This window comes from Crotalus tigris, unplaced genomic scaffold (assembly GCF_016545835.1).
Source record: "Crotalus tigris isolate CLP2741 ecotype Arizona unplaced genomic scaffold, ASM1654583v1 scf7180000024293.1627790, whole genome shotgun sequence".
Lineage (NCBI taxonomy): Eukaryota > Metazoa > Chordata > Lepidosauria > Squamata > Viperidae > Crotalus > Crotalus tigris.
Window position 1 is genome coordinate 691,931 of NW_024100466.1, and position 19,232 is coordinate 711,162.

At 48.0% G+C, this 19,232-nt stretch overlaps 1 protein-coding gene across 2 annotated transcripts; it reads left to right on the plus strand.

Annotated features, from left to right (window-relative positions):
• Window positions 1-15,649: 15,649 nt before the first annotated feature.
• On the plus strand, window positions 15,650-18,585 carry FAM136A (family with sequence similarity 136 member A). Of its 2 annotated transcripts, XM_039324235.1 has the most exons (4): window positions 15,650-15,795; window positions 16,031-16,171; window positions 17,550-17,777; window positions 18,277-18,585. In XM_039324235.1, the coding sequence occupies exons 1-3, from the start codon at window positions 15,709-15,711 to the stop codon at window positions 17,736-17,738; spliced, it is 417 nt and encodes a 138-aa protein (XP_039180169.1). In that variant the 5' UTR covers window positions 15,650-15,708; the 3' UTR covers window positions 17,739-17,777; window positions 18,277-18,585. The 2 variants fall into 2 exon arrangements, with proteins under 2 accessions (XP_039180169.1, XP_039180168.1); XM_039324234.1 differs by having other exon boundaries at window positions 17,550-18,585.
• The last annotated feature ends 647 nt before the right edge of the window (window positions 18,586-19,232 follow it).

Here is a 19,232-nt window from a genome sequence, read left to right on the forward strand (position 1 = left end):
TTTTGCCTTCTTCTCTTGTTTCTACAGCCAATTCCGTCTCCCTTGTTCTCCTCTATAACACCAGCACGATCCCAACTCCTCCATCAGACTCACGAGGCCAGGCGGTGCAGTAGCCATGATAGAATTGGCTTTTATGCCCCACTTGAAAAATCTTCAAGGATTTTTCACTTGTCAGTGGGGTACCTAGCAACATTCTAAGGGAATTAATAAAAGAAAAACAAATTCGAGCTTTTTGCTCATCTTAAAAGGCAAGTTGCACTCAGTTCAAACTAAGGTTGGGTCAGCTTTGCAACAAAAAGGAAATGAGCAGGCTGTTTTAGAAAATTTTAATGTTTAAACATTCACAGAGGTTCCATGGTTGTAAGAAGAAGTGAAAGGTTGGTCAAGGTCCCAGAAAAAGTGAAGAGTTTGAGATGCAAACTGCAGGTACCAGGGCAGCTCAGGGGACCCCTGCCCAAGCTCCTTCAGCCAAAATCCCGTAATGCTGATTCTGAGTGGGACCCCTGGTGGGGACATGATATCACGGGGTCTCATCAGTGCTCTGACTTCAGCCTGATGTCAGGCCAAAGAGGAGATGGTCGCTTCAGAGCAGAACTTTTGACTTGGTGGATTGTGTGAACAGACTATTTCTGGCTTGCACAAATAATGATTAAAAGAATTGGGCATCCAGCCAAAAGAATGGCTTTTACATGAAATAATCAGAAAGCAAAGCTTAGCACAATGAGGCCTCCCTCCAGGATCTCCATGGATCTTTTGCTTGATCGTAAAAACTCCTGGTTTCATTGCCAGAAACTGCCTAACAAAGAGGCCTCTGTGGATACTCACACCTGAGCTAAGGTGGGGGGGAGGAACAGGTAAAGGGCTGGAGAGGCATTTATCTGGAGGTGAAGCATCCAGCCAAGGGTCTTCCTGCTTTGCTTTGAAGGACGGACAGGTTCATCCCCAAAAGCTAACCTCAGGGCCCTTTCTCACCACGCGGGGCTGGGCCAGGGTCCTTCATATCTGAGGTGGTTGGAGAGCTACCTGTGCTTGGCCAGCTGTCCATGACCTGGGATGCTGCCGGAGGTTGTAAGGTGAGGACCAGTCATGACTCACTTTTTTCAGCACCATTGTAACTTCAAACAGTTATTAAACAAATGGTCATTAAATCGAGGTTAACTGCAGCAAACTCCTTCCCCAATATGGAAAGGGAAAGTTCACTTACAGGGCAATGCGGACTGAAACCGAAATAGGAGATGAAAAGTGGTTGGTCAGAATAACATGGGCGGGCTTTTTTTTTTAAGATTCTTTGTCAGAAACCGTTGTGGCTGCTTTGATGTGATAGAGCAGAGTTTTTCAAATTTGGCAAACTTTAATAGTGTAGACATTAACCCACAGAATTGCCCTGCTAGGCCAGGCTGGGAATTCTGGGAAGTACAATCCGCACATCTTAAAACTGCCAGATTTGAAAAGGGCTGGGATGGAGTAAACCTGCTGCAGCCAATGCAGAATCCTGGCTCTTGGTGGGGGAAGCTGCTCCCCTTGGCGAAACCACGAGAGACATGAAGCTGCCCCGGCTGGACGTGGATTTCTCTGTTCACCCAGTGCATATTTTAATTTCTATTTTGGAGATGTTTACTCTGTTTTTAATTTTGGGTTTCTACTGTCCAAACCTGTTTTTTTAATTTTAGCTTTGTTACATCACACAGCTTTGTTAATGGTAATAATTTAAATTTTAATGACCTTTGTAAAAATCACTCTGCTGTGTTTTGTTCAGGATCGATTGCAGCAAAACAGAAACAAAAACAAACCCACCACATGTTGATGCTGGAAAAACTTCAGGAAAACTTTTGGGGCCACAGTGTGCATCTCACCACACATTTCTTTTAAGTCAGAGCTCATGTGGTCAGAGACCTTTATTTAGTCAGAGACTTCACGAGGTGACAGTTCTGAGCTGACCCTCCACATTTAAGACCTGCACCAACGTACACAATTCATCAGCCTTCCAAAGCAATCCATTTTAGGCAAATAGATGAGATGGATGGTACATAAATCTAATAAATAAATAAGAAAATAATAAATACAAACAAACAAACCAAACAGGTCACAAGATTCCTATCCCACAGAATTCTCCATTGGGCAAAAAGGGTTAAGAATCAAAATCAAACCATCGGGATACCACACAACATTCTCAGACAGCGTGGGAGAATTAATGGCATCTTATTTGACCCAAGGTGATGCTAGGTTTCATTAGGGAGAAACCCAAAAATAATTTTGACCTCCATTTTCCCCCCAGGAATTTTTGGAAGTCCAAAATATATCAGTTAATCAAAATTGTTTGCATCCCTTGTGGTGGGCACAGATCGCTCGGCCAATGGAACCAGATGAGTTGAGCAGCCTTTATGGAAGGAGCTGGTCTAAGATGTTCCCCAAGACAGCAGGGGTCAGTCAAAACCAACTGAGGTAGAGATGCCTAGAATGGGATCATGGCACTTTTCAGATGAGTAAAAGGAAACCTGTGTATCTTATTGCTGTGCCCGGCTTTGGCTCTCATGCTAATGGTTTGCTCAAACCATAGTTTTAAGTAAACCATTGTTGGTTAGATTTGTTATTAAACTTTCTGCTGTCTAAGTTCCTCAGCTCTGGATAGCTCACGCATTACACTAAGCCAACATCAAGGAAATCAACTTGGGCTCAGTTACGTGAACTGTGGTTCCAGAGCAGATAATTGGGGTGCAAAGGGATCCCCTCTTCAGGGCTGAGGTGGTGAGTCTCACTGTTGGGGCCAGTTCTGAATGAAGGGTCTCTGTCAAATGTCAGAAGAGCTCAGCTTGGCCTGGGCAAAACTGAAGAAGTAAACGCACACTTACACACACTCCCACACTCACACACAGAGTGTCCTCAAAGGGGGGGCCAAAGCAGTGGGGCAGTGCAAGACCTTAATCCTGTCTCAACATGATGTTTCTTGGAGCCAGGATTGGCAGGTTCCACAAAGCCCTTTTTGGCTCGGAGTGAAAGGAGAGGTAAGGGGGATTCTGTTCCATTCAGAAAAGGCTGGGGGGGCTTCCTGGATCCCAGCCAATGGATCAGCCTTGCAGAATCTTCAGGCTTTTCAGAAAGGAACAAATTTCCAACCGTCCTTCTGGCGCAGTTTCAGCATTTGTGTTTTCTTTCTATCACTTCATTTGTTCTATAGACATTCAAGTTTAACATCCTAATTTTACAAATCTGGAGGCTGTTGTATCAAACAGTCCTTGAGCAGCCACGTTTGTACAACATGCCTCAACACCATTTGTACAATTAAGTGATAAATGGAGCCTAATCACTGCGTTCACACAGCCATGGGGCTGCCCGAGCAGGCTGCAAATATCTAGTTGCTCTTTTGGGTTTTCCAGCCTAGATCAGTTGTGTGAATCATATTCTAGCTTAATGCACTGTGTGATCACAACCAGATCATGTACCAGGTGAGGACCCTGGGGAAGAAGCTTGCTTTGTGCTCCCGTTCCTCCACTTGCATTGTCTGGGCCTAAAATATTATTTCTGCAACCAATATGGGATTTCTAGGAGCAGATTCGTAGAACTTACCATGGCCTTTTCAATGGGAGTCGAAGGACTTGCAGCCTGTGACCTGCCGGGGTTTCTTTCCTGTGACCCCGAGGGCTCTGGTTTCACTTGGGATTTGGTAAACCAGGACCGAATTTATCTGACATGCTTAACCTGGTTAGGGAGGGAGGGAGGGAGGAAGGAAGGAAGGAAGGAAGGAAGGAAGGAAGGAAGGAAGGAAGGAAGGAAGGAAGGAAGGAAGTTAATGCAGCCAAGTTTTTGTGTGACTAGATTAGACTTTCCCCTTTCCCAACATGACGGCAGCTCCTCTTTCCCTGAGTCGTGGCTGTGCGCTGTGTGTTCAGTCTGGTTGCCTTCCTTCCCCCCAACTCCTTGAATTACGACTACAATTGAGCCCCAAATTTATGTTGCTAAGTGAGACATTAGTTAAGTGAGTTTTGCCCCATTTGACGATTTTTTTGGTCACAGTTGTTGGGACACTGCAACGGTCATAAATGTGAGTCAGTTGCCAAGTATCTGAATTTTGATCATGAGATCATGGAGTTGCTGCAATGGTCATGTAAAAAACGGATATGTCTCTTTTTCCAGGGCTGCCGTGACTTTGAATGGTCTCTAAATGAACTGTTGTAAGTCGAGGACAACCTGTACTTTTTCTTGGTGGGAACGCAAAATCCGCTTCCAGCCCCTGCAAGAGGAGCTCAGAGCTGTCCAGAGAGGCTCCTTCTAGGCTGCCCAAGGCTGCCCCCTCTCCTCAGCGCAGCCCCCCCTGGCTGCTCTGGGAAGGCTGGTGGGAGGGTCTGCCGGGTGCCCTTCGCTGGCCCCCCTTTCCTGCACGGGGGGGGCAGGGTGCCCATGCCCCCCTTCTCTGTGGTGCCCTCCCCATTGGGGGGATTGGAAGGCGGGGGAGGGCAAAGTCAAGACTTCACAGATTGCATTAGGCCAGGGCTCACAACCTCACACTTCTTAATTGCGCAGATCCACACCAGAAGCTAAGCTGGGCTTTTCAGTCCTGTTTGCATAGTGTGCTAAACCCCCAGCCCACCAGCCGTGACTCATGGGGGCTATGAGAGAGCAAGAGGGGCAAGTGATGAAATGGGACTTGTGACACTGAAATACTAGGGAAGGGCATGAGGTTGTGACATCACAGAGTGTGTTTTGCTGTTTTAACATCAGTGTGGTTGGGAATGACAGCCTTTGAATCATGATGTGGTTGAGCATGCAAGACGAAGTCACCAGCCAGCCTCCAGTGGGATGCCACTGGGACTCCCCCAGTTTGTGCAAAGTGGTTCTGTGGGGGGGGGGTGGCCTGGTGGTTTTGTTTTGACATGTACCCTCTGACCCCACAAAAAGATAAGCTGGGATGATAGAGCATCCCAGATTGGGGGGCAGGGAGGCACCACCCCCTTGGCCTTCTGCTAAATGGGTGTTTCTTGGCCACTCAATCCATGGCAGCCATTTGGGAAGCAATGCAACCACTGTGGCAAGTAGGGTGACTGCAGAGCAGGTAAAAAAAGTCAAAATGGCAGCCACAAGGAGCAATGGAAGCTCTGCCTGTTGCATACCTGGCACACACAAAAAGCTGGCTCCCAAAGGAGCCCCCGTCTGCAGCAAAGGAGATGCCCCTGAATCCGTCTCAACTCCATGGAGTCCTTGGCGGCCCATTTATGAACAGATCAAGTTCCTTCTCTTTGCTCAGATCTCAGGGCTGTCGGTGGAGAGTTTCACATATAAGTTCCTCTAGCAAATGTTATTTTAAAAGCATCAGCTTTTATGAGCTGCAACGATGTCAGTCTGGTGGCAAAAATAAGGACTCTTGATATAATCTTTTCTGAGGAATAAATTTTATGCAAAGACGAAAGCTTTCATGAACTGCATGTCACTCCAATGTATGCAAATTTTAATTAAAGGATGCAGTTTTTGCCTTTGAATGAAATTTGCATCTGATGAAATTTGATCTGCAACATACAAAGGCTTATATCTTTTAATAGTATTTGTTCATTGGAGATGCTACCAGACTCCTCTTGAATTTTGGCTACGATAGACGAACACAGACCTCCTCTTGCAATCTCAACAATATCTCCCAGGACATATCTGTGAATTTAAACCAGTTGAGATGCTTCTGGCCAGCTTGGGAGCTCAAAAGGGGGTCTTGGAATTTTAAAAAATGACATTTTAATGAGGAAAGTGTGTGGTGTTTATATGATTCTTTCCTTTCTAGTATATTTACTTGTTTTCCTTAGAAATTAAAACAGATTTTTGTCTCTGCTAGAAATATGAGAAAAATGTGGAAATTAGCAATTTAAAGCATTTCATGTGGATTTCTTTGCTCATCTAAGCAATCCAATTTGAAAAAAATACTTTCCATTACAGCATCGCTGGCATTTTTGTTCTGCTGTTGGAAAGAGTCATGTCAGGCAACTTCCCTGGAGGCTCAGGGACTTTTCCTCTTTGCTTAGGTAGTTAGCTCTTCTTCTCCTCCTCCTCCTCCTCCTCCTCCTCCTCCTCCTCCTCCTCCTCCTCCTCCTCCTTCTTCTTCTTCTTCTTCTTCTTCGAGATTTTTCATCAGTGCCCCAGGAAGAGAGGTGGGGAAAGAATAGGGATGGTCTGGAGCAAATAGAATGTGAATTAGGTAACTCCTGGAGTGTTTATTAGCCAAGGCTTGGAATAGGGATAGCTAGAGACCGATAGACAATTGTTAGATCATTACTAAAACGTTTATTAGATGATATTTCTTATATATCCCGCCTGAATAAAACTGTCTTAATCCTTGGTTCTGGGTCCTGGCATGTTGCTGGCTGGGAGCCCTTTTTCTGAAGCACTTCAATAAAAGGAAACAAAACCTGCTCCTCGTGTCTGGTGTTCTTCTTTGGCTTTCGCACCAGACTCAGACCTGAATTGGGAACATTGGAGGGATGGTATCAGTGTTGCTTCTGAGGGTGGGTGGTCTGCCTGGCCAGACAGACTCTCGGTTGATGACCTCAGCCTGGGCGCAGCACCGGCAAGGCTCAGTGTCAAAGACTGGTGTCCCTCTGGAAATGACCTCACCCTCAGCAGACTCTCCTCTTTGTGAGCTTCTGAAGGCCAGAATAAATGGCTCGTTTTTCCCCAAGCTTTTCCTCTTGCGTGAAGGCACCTCAGCAAGGCCGCTCCACCACAACTTCTTGGGCTCCAAGCCAAGGGGTGAGAGGTGACCGGCTCCAGCAGCATCTATGGGGAGTGTAGCCTGGCTCTTGCCCCAAGGACTCCCACCCTCTGTTGCCTGGGGTGTGGTGCTGGAAGCCTGCGTGGCTGGTCAGCTTCCATCCATGTGCCTGGGGTGGGCCCTGCCCTTCCTTGGGGCAGGGGGCAGTCTTTTAGTGATGTAATGGAAAGTCTCCAGGTGGAGTTATGTGCAAAGTATGCCTGATGCATAGCCACATGCTTAGGATTCCATCATTTTTTCCTCAGCTTTAAGTATGCGGTGAGGTTATTTATGGCTGCCTTGGGGACAATGTTACATTAGAGCTTTGGTGAGCGTCCCACTTCCCAGTAGAGACTTTGCAGTCACTGGAAAAGGAGCCCGTTATGAGTCCAAATGATGTCATCATTGCCCCAATGACGTGATTGAAAACACCGATTGCATCATCCACTTCATTTGCATGATGTTATATTGCTAATGAAACAGATCTCACTGTATTTATTTGTCCCTTTCCTCCCTCTTTCTTGTCTTTTGGCTACCGGTCCTCCCTGCCTTATTGCTCTTTGCCTGCTTGGGTCACTGGCTGTCTTCAACCCTATTCGCTGCCTCTCACCACCTCTCAGCTGATCATGGACCTCAGTTGCCAGGCCGGGTGCTGGGCTGAGGTCAGGTTGCCAGCCTGGGATTGGGCAACTGGGCCAGGAGCTGGGCTGGGCTGGAGCTGCCAGCCTGGGATCGAGTCGCTGAGCTGCCACCTCAGGTAGCACCTCAGATGTTGGGCTGGGTGAATCGGGCTGCTGGCTGAGGCTTCGGATCTTGGCTGCAGGGCATTCCTTCTTTGCATTCACAGGCAGCAAGGCAGCCCACCTGGGAACAATGAGGATCTGGGGTTCTTCCTAAAATTATCTTCAATTCCTCAGCTGCTGGTGGCCACATGGACACATCCCTGTGGTTTTATTGCCAATAATAGTGAATAACCTGCTCTTGCCTATTGTAATCCCCCTCTAGTCTACTGTCCAGGGATGTCCTGGTGGTGTCCCATCCCCAATATTAACCAGTTAACACTTTTGAGACTGCTGGGATTGGGGGTCAGACGGGCCCTTCTACAAAGAACACAACTCATTTGTAACATGAAGTCTTTCCAAGGACAAATTATGTATCCAGGTAAACTGGGTTTGGAGGCGAAACGAGCCCCTCCCGTCTCTGTGGGATCAGAGAAGAGCAACAGGGGAGACGGTCCAGAGCAGGAAGGCAGGGGCCATCTGCAGCAGCTGTGGCACAGAAAACTGATCCCAGCATGGAAGGGAGACCCAGCACTCCCGCTTCACCCACGTGGGCAGATTTCTTTTGCCTCGTCACACGTTCTCCAGATGCTTAAGCTGCTTGGGCCTTTCTGTGGGCTCTGGAATCTTGTGAGCAGTTTCTGCCACCTCTTTTGTTATGAAGCTCCAGTTATCCAAAAGAAAAGCGATTTGTTATCTTCTGGCCCGCAGAAAGTTTTGCAATCTTCAGCTCTGAGAGGTCAGCTGTGGCTTGTTTTTTGCAAGTGGAACCAACAGAGACCTGAGATTGGTTTGGAGGACTTTAAGAGGTCCCTGGGTCTATTCTGCTCTTAGGACCCAACGCTACCAGGAGAACTTTCATTAAATCACTGCAAAACGATCTTTTTCATGTTAAAACCATTTTACCACACACAAAGACAGAGAATTTCTTTATTGCCCCATACAATGACATGGGTCTCTCTCAAAGAGGGGAAGAACTCAAGAAGCTGGAAGGGGCATGCCATCAGTGCCATGGAGTGGGGGGAGTCCTGAAGCTGGCACTCAGCCTGTCCAATACACGGGATTCGGACTGGCAGCATGCCCAGAAAGAGGATTCTTCTGCCCCGTCAGGCTAATGGAGCCCCACAAAATAAGATTCAGCAGTTTTGTTTGTGATGCTTTACTTAGGATACGGTCAAAAAAGTCAATTAGGTGGCCATGATGGTGAAATTGAAGCTCTGCCCAGTTTTTATGAGGACAGCCACACAAAGCAGGCGGAGCTCCCATCATAGCACTGTGGCCGCCATCTTGCTATTTTAATTAGTCAGGACCTCTCTGACTTTATTGTTCTTGAGCTCAAGTGATGCAAGAATTAAGGGAGCGCGTCATGATGGCCCTCAGCCGAGAAGAGAGACAGTCACACTAATCACTCAGCCACATCACCACCCCTGCTCCAACTGGCCCTCAAAAGGAGAGAAAATGCTGGTGGGAGGGGCAGTCTGCTTGCTACACCCGTGCCAGGTGTCTTTAACCCTTGTGACCCCCAGTTCAGGATAGAGGGGAGGGGACTCTCCTCCAAATCATTTTGGCAGGAACCAAGGCATCATCTGGTGACACCATCTGGGGCTTGGGGGTCAGGAATGCGACCCTGCTAATTGTGGAGGTTGAAGTCATGCGAAAGGCACACAATCAGGCCCCCTCCCCACCACCAGCACCTCAGCTCTTGGAGGCTTTGCAGATGCTGAAATACCATCCTAAGGAACAAAAGGGAAGCCTTGCAGGAAGGCCTCTGAGTGGCTGGGAGAGAATAGCTCATCTCAGTCCTGGATTGTCTGCCCCACATGGAAGAGGGTCTGGGAAAGAAGTTGCCTTCTTCTGAACAGGAGAGATTGTGCAAGAACACTTCATTAGTTTATACCTCTTCATCATCTGGGTGCCCTTTTCATACAAATTTGCCAGTTCAGGAAATGTTCTAAAACTGTCCTTCCCTGATTTATGATGCACCATAACCCATTTTCTTATGGAGCAGAAATGGATCCACCCAATATAAAAAGGGACGTCAGCAGATTTGAAGAATCCTCAAAATTTGAGGAAGTCTTTCATTTTTTTCAGAATTCTTTTTTTAAATTTGGGGAACTCCAAAGTTAGCATAATCTCAACAGAAGAATGCTTATTGGCCACACGTGGGGGAGAAAGGAGTGGGAAAGTGGCTGGTAGAGGAATGGAGAGAGCATGGCCGGAAGGGAGGCCCAGGGCAGCTTTTCACGACAGCCTGTTGCAGTTCTGAAAGGTCTTGGGCACCGATCAGTCTTCTCTCCTGCTCCAGATGGCCTGGGAAGACAAAACACACCCACATATTGCCATGGAGATTCTTCATAATGAATATCAATAAACTTCTGAGGAAACCCACAGAATAAGGATGGAAGCTGTTCCAAGATAACCAAACTCACACAAGGTCCCCGATCAGGCCTAACAAGCCTTGTGGTCACTTCCTTTGAAAACCATCAAGTCTTATGATTCCTTACTCATTAAGAAATACAAGGATGGCACAAGCATCTTGCGTTAGATAAAACGGGCCCTAATTGCAAACCTTGTGCCACGATACAATCTAGGACATCAGCTTTACCAAGTTGGGCAACTGTAGTGGGCTGACAGCTACCAGCTGTCTGAAAATCATAAATGATCTGCCCACCAAATTACTATTTTGTTCTTATCCACAATTGCTTCACCAATGGGGAGCACATGGATTTCCAGATTGCAGAAGATATCAACATTCTCATGATTTTATAGCTATGTTGTGAACAGGACCACACAGGCTGGATTACACTCACAGGCTGAATACGGCCCCGCAGAGGCGGCTGGGTTCTTGTTTCAAGCAGCTGACTGGCCTCAGCGTCTGCACCATCCGGATGCTGCTTTCAGTGGCTGCTGGGGTCAGAATCCCCATGAATCCCAAGCCAATTGCTCGGAATGTATCAGGGGAAGTGTAGGGGACTGAAGGCAAAATGGTGGAATAGATGAATTCTTGGTCTCAGCCAGGACATCTCCTACATCTTTGTTACTCAGGAGAAACACTGTCCTTCAGGTTCTTCTCTTTACGTATTACTGAAGACTAAAGGGATGCCTTTACACAACATGACTAAATTTGGTATTGAATTAATCCGTTTTCTCTCTCTGCGCAATACATTAAACCATCAGCTGATTAAATAGGCTGGCTTCACATAAATATGGAGGCACAAAAACACAAACTAAGGTTAACACTAATCAAGCTTAGGGGGCTGCATGAATGCATCTGCTAGGTTACTGAGGGTCCTAATTAAACTAATCATCTGATCACAACCAGCATCTTTCCCCTCACTGGAAAAGGGCAAGCATGTCGCCACACACAGCCGCAACCCTTTTGCCCTCCTGAACTCCTTGACCGCTATCGGCAGATACCCCGGTGCTCACATGTGGTCCCTCAAATGCTGCCTCAGGGGGTCCAGGAGAGGATCAGTGTTATTGTTCTTCTCATCTGAGGACTGTAGGTCACATCTTTCTTGGCACTTTGGTAATACTGAGTTGTATTTTCAAAACTTCAAAATCTGGCAAAATCTCTGCCAGAAATGATCACTGCAGAGCACAGCTGTTTTCCAAGGGCTTCACCTTGAAGGAAGCCGTACAAGATTTGTGGTTAGCTGGGCACTGTGAGTCTTGCGTTGCAGCTGCTGAGGCCAAGCGGATGGTGGCTTACCTATGATTGCACACAGAGCTCATTTACGGCAGAGGCCAAGTTTGGACCAGAATGCCTGGGACTTGCAAGGCTCCAGTCCTCTGCAAAAGCCGGGGGAGGGGGCAGCTTTATGTTGGATAGGCCCCAATGTTCAAGTCTGTCAAAATCCTTCTGTATCTTGAGTCTGTCTTCCAAAATGTTCAGTATTGCAGATTGGTGTGATCTGCAAATTTGATTAATTCCTCTTCTATTCCCTCATCTAAACTATTTATGAAGATATTGAAGAGCACTGGTCCTCAAACTGAACTTTGAGATACCCCACTGCATGCAGATGTAGTTCCATTGGGGACTATCTGCTGAGTAAGGTTGGTCAGCCAACTGTGAATCCATCTGGTGGTGGCATTACCAGTCCCATATTATTATATATCCAAAATTAGTTTCCTTTAAAGCTCACCTTCCCCAGGACAAAGTTTTGGACATACAGTGATCACTAATTAATATAGATAGTCCTTGACGTATGAGCAGAATTGGGAATGAAACCTCCATTGCTAAGCAATGCAGTTCTTAAGTGAGTTGTGCCTGATTTTACAACCTTTTTGCCACAATTGTTAAGTGATTCATGTGGTTGTTAGGCAAATCTGGCTTCCCCCGTTGACTTTGCTTGTCAGAACCCAGAAGCACAAATGCTGATTATATCACCCCAGAATGCTGCAGTCAATGTAACTGCAATGTAACTGTTGCCAAGCACCTGAGTTTGATCATATGACTGCGGCGATGGTCATTAAATAAATGGTCATAAGTTAGCGATACAACTATTGAACGTACAATGCCTCATAAAGCACTGTAAATGGTCCCATAGTCCCATTTCCTTCCCAGTCCACTCCCTCCAGGCTGAGTCCCAACGCCTGGCCATATAAGGCCCGGCAGTTAGCCAAACTCTCGCAGCAGGAGCCCTGAGGCGTGGGGATGCCCCTTGGGAATCTGCAGGATGCTCTTGTAATGACTTCATGGCCCTTAATTTTAGAGCACCATCTAAAGACTCGCAGAGGCCCACAGAGAAGAGTGCGGGTAACCAGAGCTGGACCCCCGAGGGTCAGCCCTCCCTTGGGTGAGGGGCCAGGGCAGCTATTTGGCCACTGGGATTCGGCTGTTACTCTGGTGGCCTCTTCTCCCTTGTGTTTCTGAGCTATTTTCTTCCTCCATTCACTGCTGTCATTTATTACTGCAGACATTCCTAACACACCGGTGTGTGTGTGTGTGGCCCCTCCACAGAGAATCGGTTGCTGTACAGTTTCAGGCTTCTTGCCTTTGGGCAACGGAAGGGATAAGGGGGCTGTCAGGATGACAGAATGGCTACTCTGGAAGAGCTTTTCTGCTCTCAGAACTTGAAAGTGTTGCGTGTTTTCCCCCAGATTTGGGGGGGGGGGAATTATGCAGCAGCAGAAGAAATCTAAAATCCAGAAGTGCACAATAAAGTGCCCAAGAGACAGACTTAGGGCTGCTTGGATGATGAAAAGCGGCTTTTCTCTGAGTTTTGAGCAGCTCCAGCTTTGCAGCCACCCACATCTGCTCACCAAAAACTTCTGCCTCCCTGCCATCTTTTCTCCTTAGGAAGCCCCCGTGCGTGGCCCTGCCCTCTTCGTGAGAGGATCGTGGCCTGGTGGCTTCCGTCAAGGCCAAACATTGGCCCTGGGAATCCTCTGACTTTCCCAGAATGCTTGGATTTTATGGAGGCTCCCAAAGGGGCAGCCCCAGGACAGGACAGGACAGGACAAAGGAAGCCGCCTTCAGCTCCAGACTCAGCTCCAGGAATCCTCCACCTGCCATCATAATTGAGCCCACAATTATGGCTCTAAGTTGAGGCAGTTGTTAAGTGGGTCACCACATCATTTGCACCTTTTTTGCAGCAGTCGTTAAGTCAATGCCATAGTCATTAAGCTAACCAATCCAGTGCACCTGGAAATGGGGGAACACTGGGAACTCATCCTTTCGTAGTGGTCCCAAAAATGACTGAGGCTGTTAATTTTGGGATTAGCCTGGGTTGATAAGTGGCGCCCTATGGGAAAATGGAGTGAGGACCTTAATACTGGCCACGGGACCCTTGCCTCCTACCCCAGCCAGCAGCACGCAAAAGGCTGTGACAAGTGAGGACCAGGAGCGGTCCCTTGAGACTCTGAAATCCGCCCCAGACTCCCTGCCGGGGACACAGCTCATCCCAAGCGAATATCGAGACTTAGCTGAGGCATTCAGCAAGAAGGAATTTGACATCCCCCCCCCTCCCAACGACTGACTGCGCCATTGAGATTTTGCCAGGAGCCAAACTTCCCAAGCCCAAAATGTACTCTATGCCCCCCCCCCAGAGTTGAAAGAGCTAAGAGAGTATATTGATAAGAATTTAGCCAGGGGATTCCATTTCTGTGGAAAAAAACTCTGAAGGTGATCAAGCATCTCTGAAGTTGGACATCCAGAGCCAAAAAAGAACTTGCTGGCAAAGAAATCAAGGAAGTTTTGAAAATAAAACCAAAACATTGCAGCAGTCCTGAAAGGATGGCCCTAAAATCCTTATTTTCTGGACAAAACTTTTTGTGTGGCTCCCCCTGCTGGAAGCAGAGAAGCCTTGGAAGCCTTTGAGGCCTCAATTCCTTTCCAGGTGAAGGTTCCTGTTCTCACCCCCTGTGGAACATTGTAGAATAAGAATAATTGTAGAACAATGTCTGCAAGAGGCACTTAGAAGACGTAATGTGTCTTTTCAGCAGCACCCTCAGCCTTGCAAGAAAGAGACTTCTCTCCCACTTGAGGTTACAGGTTCATTTAAGTTCTTTGACAGATCATAATACCTAGCATGTACTTCAGGTTTATAAAGCACTTCTGCTTGATTTAGGCAATCCTCACAATAGACCGGCTGGTAGGTCAACCTGTCGCAGATTTCAGCCTGAGATTAAGAAAAGGGAAGAACTTACAGGAAACTTTCAAAACAGAGTCCTTTCCAGATTGTGCTTGCTTTGCAAAGTCCATTCCTCCCAGACAGCCTGCCCTTAAAAGGCCAAATTGTTTGCCGAGCAGGATTTACTTGTAAGCAAATGGTACACAACGGTGATGAATTGTGTAGTTCTTTATTTATTATACATGCTCTGACTCAATAGAGTAACCTAGATATTTCCAAACACTTAGGCAATAATCAACCAGATAATGCAACTCCGTGGCTCCATCTGAAGCCAAGGGAGAAATAAAACCATGGTGGAAAACAGGAATGTCTACAAAGGGAGGGACAAAAAAGTCAAGCTGTAGCTAAGCTCTTACACACATAAAAGAGAGACCTCTTTGTTGGTGCGATCTGACTCATGATTATTTTATGATTACATCACATGACATAATCAGGAAATAACTGTGATGTAATCATGATACAATTGCATTGTGATATAAGCAGGATTAATACATTACAGTACAAAAAAGACACTCAAATCCTAGAAAGAGTGCAGAGAAAAGCAACAAAAATTAGTAGGGGTCTGGAGGCTAAAACATATGAAGAACAGTTGCAGGAACTGGAAAAGTCTAGTTTAATGAATCAGAAAAGGGCAAAGGGGGCTGTTTTCCACATCACAAAAGGAGGCAGAGGGCTACAAGTGGAATAAAAAAAGCTGAGATGCAACTAGGCAATTAAAGCCCTGACCTTTTATTACAGGTATTGGTTGTCTGCTTGGGGCAGCCACATCTTTTAAATACACCCCCCCCCTTCCGGCTAGGAAATGACTGGTTACAGTCATTAATGCAACCGAGCCTATTGACAGTGAGCAAGACGGAGAATCAGAAGTAACCTAACAGACATAGTAGTGGAAGAGATCCATCTGTAAAAAAAAAAAACTTGATGGAACATAATCAGTTAGGCAATCCACAGCCATTGAGCAGGGCAGGCCTGCTTCCCACAGATCTCTTGAGTCAGTTTCCTGTCCTTACATCTGTACAAAAGGTGGCAAAATGGTTTTTTGTTTGTTTATTAAATTTATACATCACCCATTGTGAAGTGATTCTGGGCCGTCTGTTCAGGGACGTGTTGATTTCCAACATCCCATCCAAAGGTTCATCCTGCCCAAAGGAGCAAAGCTTCGTTCACTGGGTAGTAATTAGAGAGGAAGTGGAAGAACTGAGCGCATTTCCCAAAAAACATCTGGTCAACATCCACTAATCGGAATAACAGAATGACAAGAGTTGGCGGGGACTCGGAGGTCTTCTAGTCCAACCCCCTCCTCGAGCAAGAGACTCTACAGTTCGCCATCCCCCACGAATACCCGGCCGAGAGCAAACTGGGCTCAGCTGGAGCCCGGAGCCCGGAGCCGCGCAGCTCCGCCACGCCCCTTGGCATCCCCGGGCTCCTGTGGCGGGGCGGGCAGGCGGGGCGGGGCCGGGCCGCCACTCCGCCCCCTTCGCAGGCGGGGCGGGGCGAGGCGGCCCCACCCGCCCGCCCGCGCGCTCTGTAGAGCCGGCTCCTCCCGCGGGGGCTGCGCTGCCCGTCCGGCATGGCCGAGGCCCAGCAGCTGCGCGTGCAGGAGGCCATCGACGGCATGGTGCAGGGCCTGGAGCGGGAGCACATCCGCAAGATGCAGGTCGGCGGACGGGCGGGGGGTGGGCTCCGGCTCCTCCGGGGAGAGCCACGCGGCCGCCCGTCGGGCGCTGGAGCCGGGGAGGGGGAGGCCGGGCCGCGGCCCCGCGGAGCTTCCCTCCCTCACTCTCCTGGCGCCGGGCGGGTCGGGCTCCGCCAGCGGGCTGCTCGGGCGGCAGCGAGCGGGCGCGCGATGGCGCGAGGCCTGACCCGGAGCGCCGCTCTCCTCCTCCTCGCAGGGCCTCATGTTCCGCTGCAGCGCGACCTGCTGCGAAGACCAGCGGGCCTCCATGCAGCAGGTGCACCGGTGCATCGAGCGCTGCCACGCGCCGCTGGCCCAGGCGCACGCGCTGGTGACCGGGGAGCTGGAGCGGTTCCAGGTGAGAGACCGTTGCGCCGCCGCAGGTGACCGGATTCTGATGCCCTTGAAGGCTGCGTCTCCTCTCGCAGCTCGGAAGAGGCTCGCTGGTCTCCCGAGGATTGACTCGGTTTTCCCGCAGAGGAGAATCGCCCCCTCCGGCCCTTCGTCTCCTCCGGCCACTTGGGCTGAAAATCAGGCCTCCGTTTCTCCCTGTTGGCCATAGGAAAGATGAAAACTAAGCCTTGCTTGGCGTGTCCACACCGTATAGTCAATAAATTGTGCTCCCGGTAGGGGGTTAAAACTCTGGTTTGTGTGTGTGTGTGTGTGTGTGTGTGTCACACATAAAAACAGGCAGAGATTTGACTGGGCTGTCATAGCTGCCCTCTTGATTTGCTTTGCCATACTGTGAGGAATAAAAATTCAACTCCAAGGGTGCTGGAAACAAAACAAGTTTTATTGAAGCATTTGCAAAGGCTCATGGACCCTTCTACCTGCAAGGAAAGGGCCACACTTGAATCATTTCAAAATACGCCCGAGCCTTCTGTTCCAGACCCAGTTGATAGGTCCATTCTGCTCACATGCTTTCCGACTGCCTAGCAACCAGACCTCCAATTATTAGATCAAAACCCCTTTTGTTTCTGTCTTATCTCTCCTTCCTTATCTGTGGCATGATTTGTAACATTTTGCTAACTCAGGGTGTAGCTTATCTACAAGGTGAGCCTGTCTACCTAAACTGGATAATTGCAATTGCAAAGGATTTATATCTTCCCTTGTTTATAAGAATGCCTGCTTTTCATCTAGAAGCTATGTATGTAACAGAGTTCATGCTTCCGTTAAATATGGCTACACTTTGGTTCATAGTTATATTTTAAAATGCTAACTCTAGGCAGTTTTTATAAAGAATAAACTTTATATAAATTGAATAATATGTCATTCATAAACTATATGCCATTCTACAATAATGTGCACTATTCTAAAAGTATGCTTTGAGTCAGTGTATATAGTCCTTCTCTGTTCCTCCAGCTTACTACATCTTCTTTCCTAAAAGTACCTTAGCTAAGTGCCTCTACATGTCTATTCCTTAAGCAGAAATGGAAAATTACAACATGTACATTTATTGTGTATCTCACAATACTCTTGGCATCCCTGCCTAAGAAGCGCCCCTGCTAAGTTAAGGGGTGGTGGCGGAACCGTTTGCACTACTGCCCCTCTCAGGATGGCTCCTGGGCTTGCAGCCCAAAGGTTCCCCAACCCTGAATTCCAAGGAAGCCCATCCTTTTACGAATCCGGGATCAGCTGATCTTCCTGTTCTTGAGGAGACGCCCTATAACTTCTCTGCTTTGCACGGAGCCTTCTGGCTGTGCTCACCTGTACCCACCTCTGGTTTTTCCCCACAGAACCGCCTCTCTCGCTGCACAATGCACTGCAATGACAAAGCAAAGGATGCCTTGGACTCTGGGAGCAAAGAATCGCAAGTAAAGCTGCAGCTGGAGAACTGCGTGATGAAGTGCGTGGATGACCACGTTCATCTCATTCCCAGCATGACAAAGAAGATGAAGGAGACCTTGACCGGCATCGCTCAGTAGCCCTGCCCTTGCGCACAAACCCAGGTCCACCTAGGAAGGGTGCGGTAAACTTGATGAAACTAGGAAACAAAAGTGGGAATAAGTTGGGTGCTTTCTTAGGGTAGGGTGGCCTAAGAAGTACCCTGTCTTGTGGAAGAAAGGCTGCCAGTTGTCAGAATGTGAAACGGGTGGTTGGGTTTTCCCTCGCTTATGGATACGTTCACAGGCCCAGGGAATTTCCCTGCCTTGTTGTGGCCAGCTCTCCCTACCCTTGGGGTGATAATGGGGAGAGATGAAAGGGTGCTTCATTAGTCACCCTGAGGTTTGTTCGCCTGTTGTCTTAGCAGGGCAGATTAACTTAGGCCAGTTAAAATTAATACCTCTGGTGCTCTATAAAGACACAGAATGGCTGTTTCTACAATCCTGCTCAAAGAGATGGTTTGTTCTGGGCTTTGTGATGTAACTGAGTGATAAGACACTAAACCTTTTGAATTCTCCAAAGCTGCTGAGAGCTTCTATTTGTGCTTTCATCCAAATCAGGCAGGTTTTTTTTGTTCAGACAGCAGATATGGATGTGTGTGCCTTAATACGTCCTGAGTAGGGGAAAATGCACTCGTGGGTGTATCCACATCTGGGCCAGATCTAAGCAGAAGTCTTGCCACTGGTACTGATATGACGAAGGATTCAAACAGGAAAGGAGCCATCGGAACCTGGAAAGCTGTGCTGCTTCAGTCTGCTGAGTGAGTCAGAAACGAACATTTTAAGGAGTTTTAAAAATGCAACATCAAAATGTAAACTTTCTATCAAAATATGTGAGGTCTTTTTAGTCACTCCCCAAACAAATGTTTATTAAATTCTTAAAATCTTGTATAGTTTTGCATTATTTGCATTTGGTCTGTGTTTTGAGTTCATTTCGATATGGAGAATTTCTGTATTTGGCCGAGTAACCTTGTTGGCTACTCCCAGGGCATTGTTCTGTTAGGGTTTTTTACTTGGGACAGTGAGCTGGAAAGAATGGTTCCTTCTCTTCATTGTTGGCTTCGAGGGCAGAATAAATAGGAGCAGTGCATATCTGAGGCCGGGGAACGCTTCTGTGCATCCCGCAGGGTCCGATCCAGGCTCCAGAAGCCTTTTCCAGGCTGCTGGTGCCTGGAAACTGGCTGCCAAAGGGCTACATAAGTGTCCCCCGGGCTCAGATCCAGGCAGCAGCGGCCTGGAAAAGGCCTCTGGAGCCCCGATCCAGCCTCCGGAGGCACACAGAAGCATCCCCCGGCTTCGGTTCCATTCTCTGTTACAGAGAACAGAGGCCTAAAGTACTATGAGATCACGCAAGATCGGTCGTGTGAGATCTCGCCCCACTGATCTCGCGTGATCTTGTGTTACTTTAGGCCTCCATTCTCTGAGAACGCACCAAAGGCCTGGAGCAGCCAAGAAAGCGAAGGATCTCGATCTTCATAGGGTGAGTATTGAAGGCCTGGTGCTGAGGAGACCCGGGCGGGGGTGGGCAGGGAATAA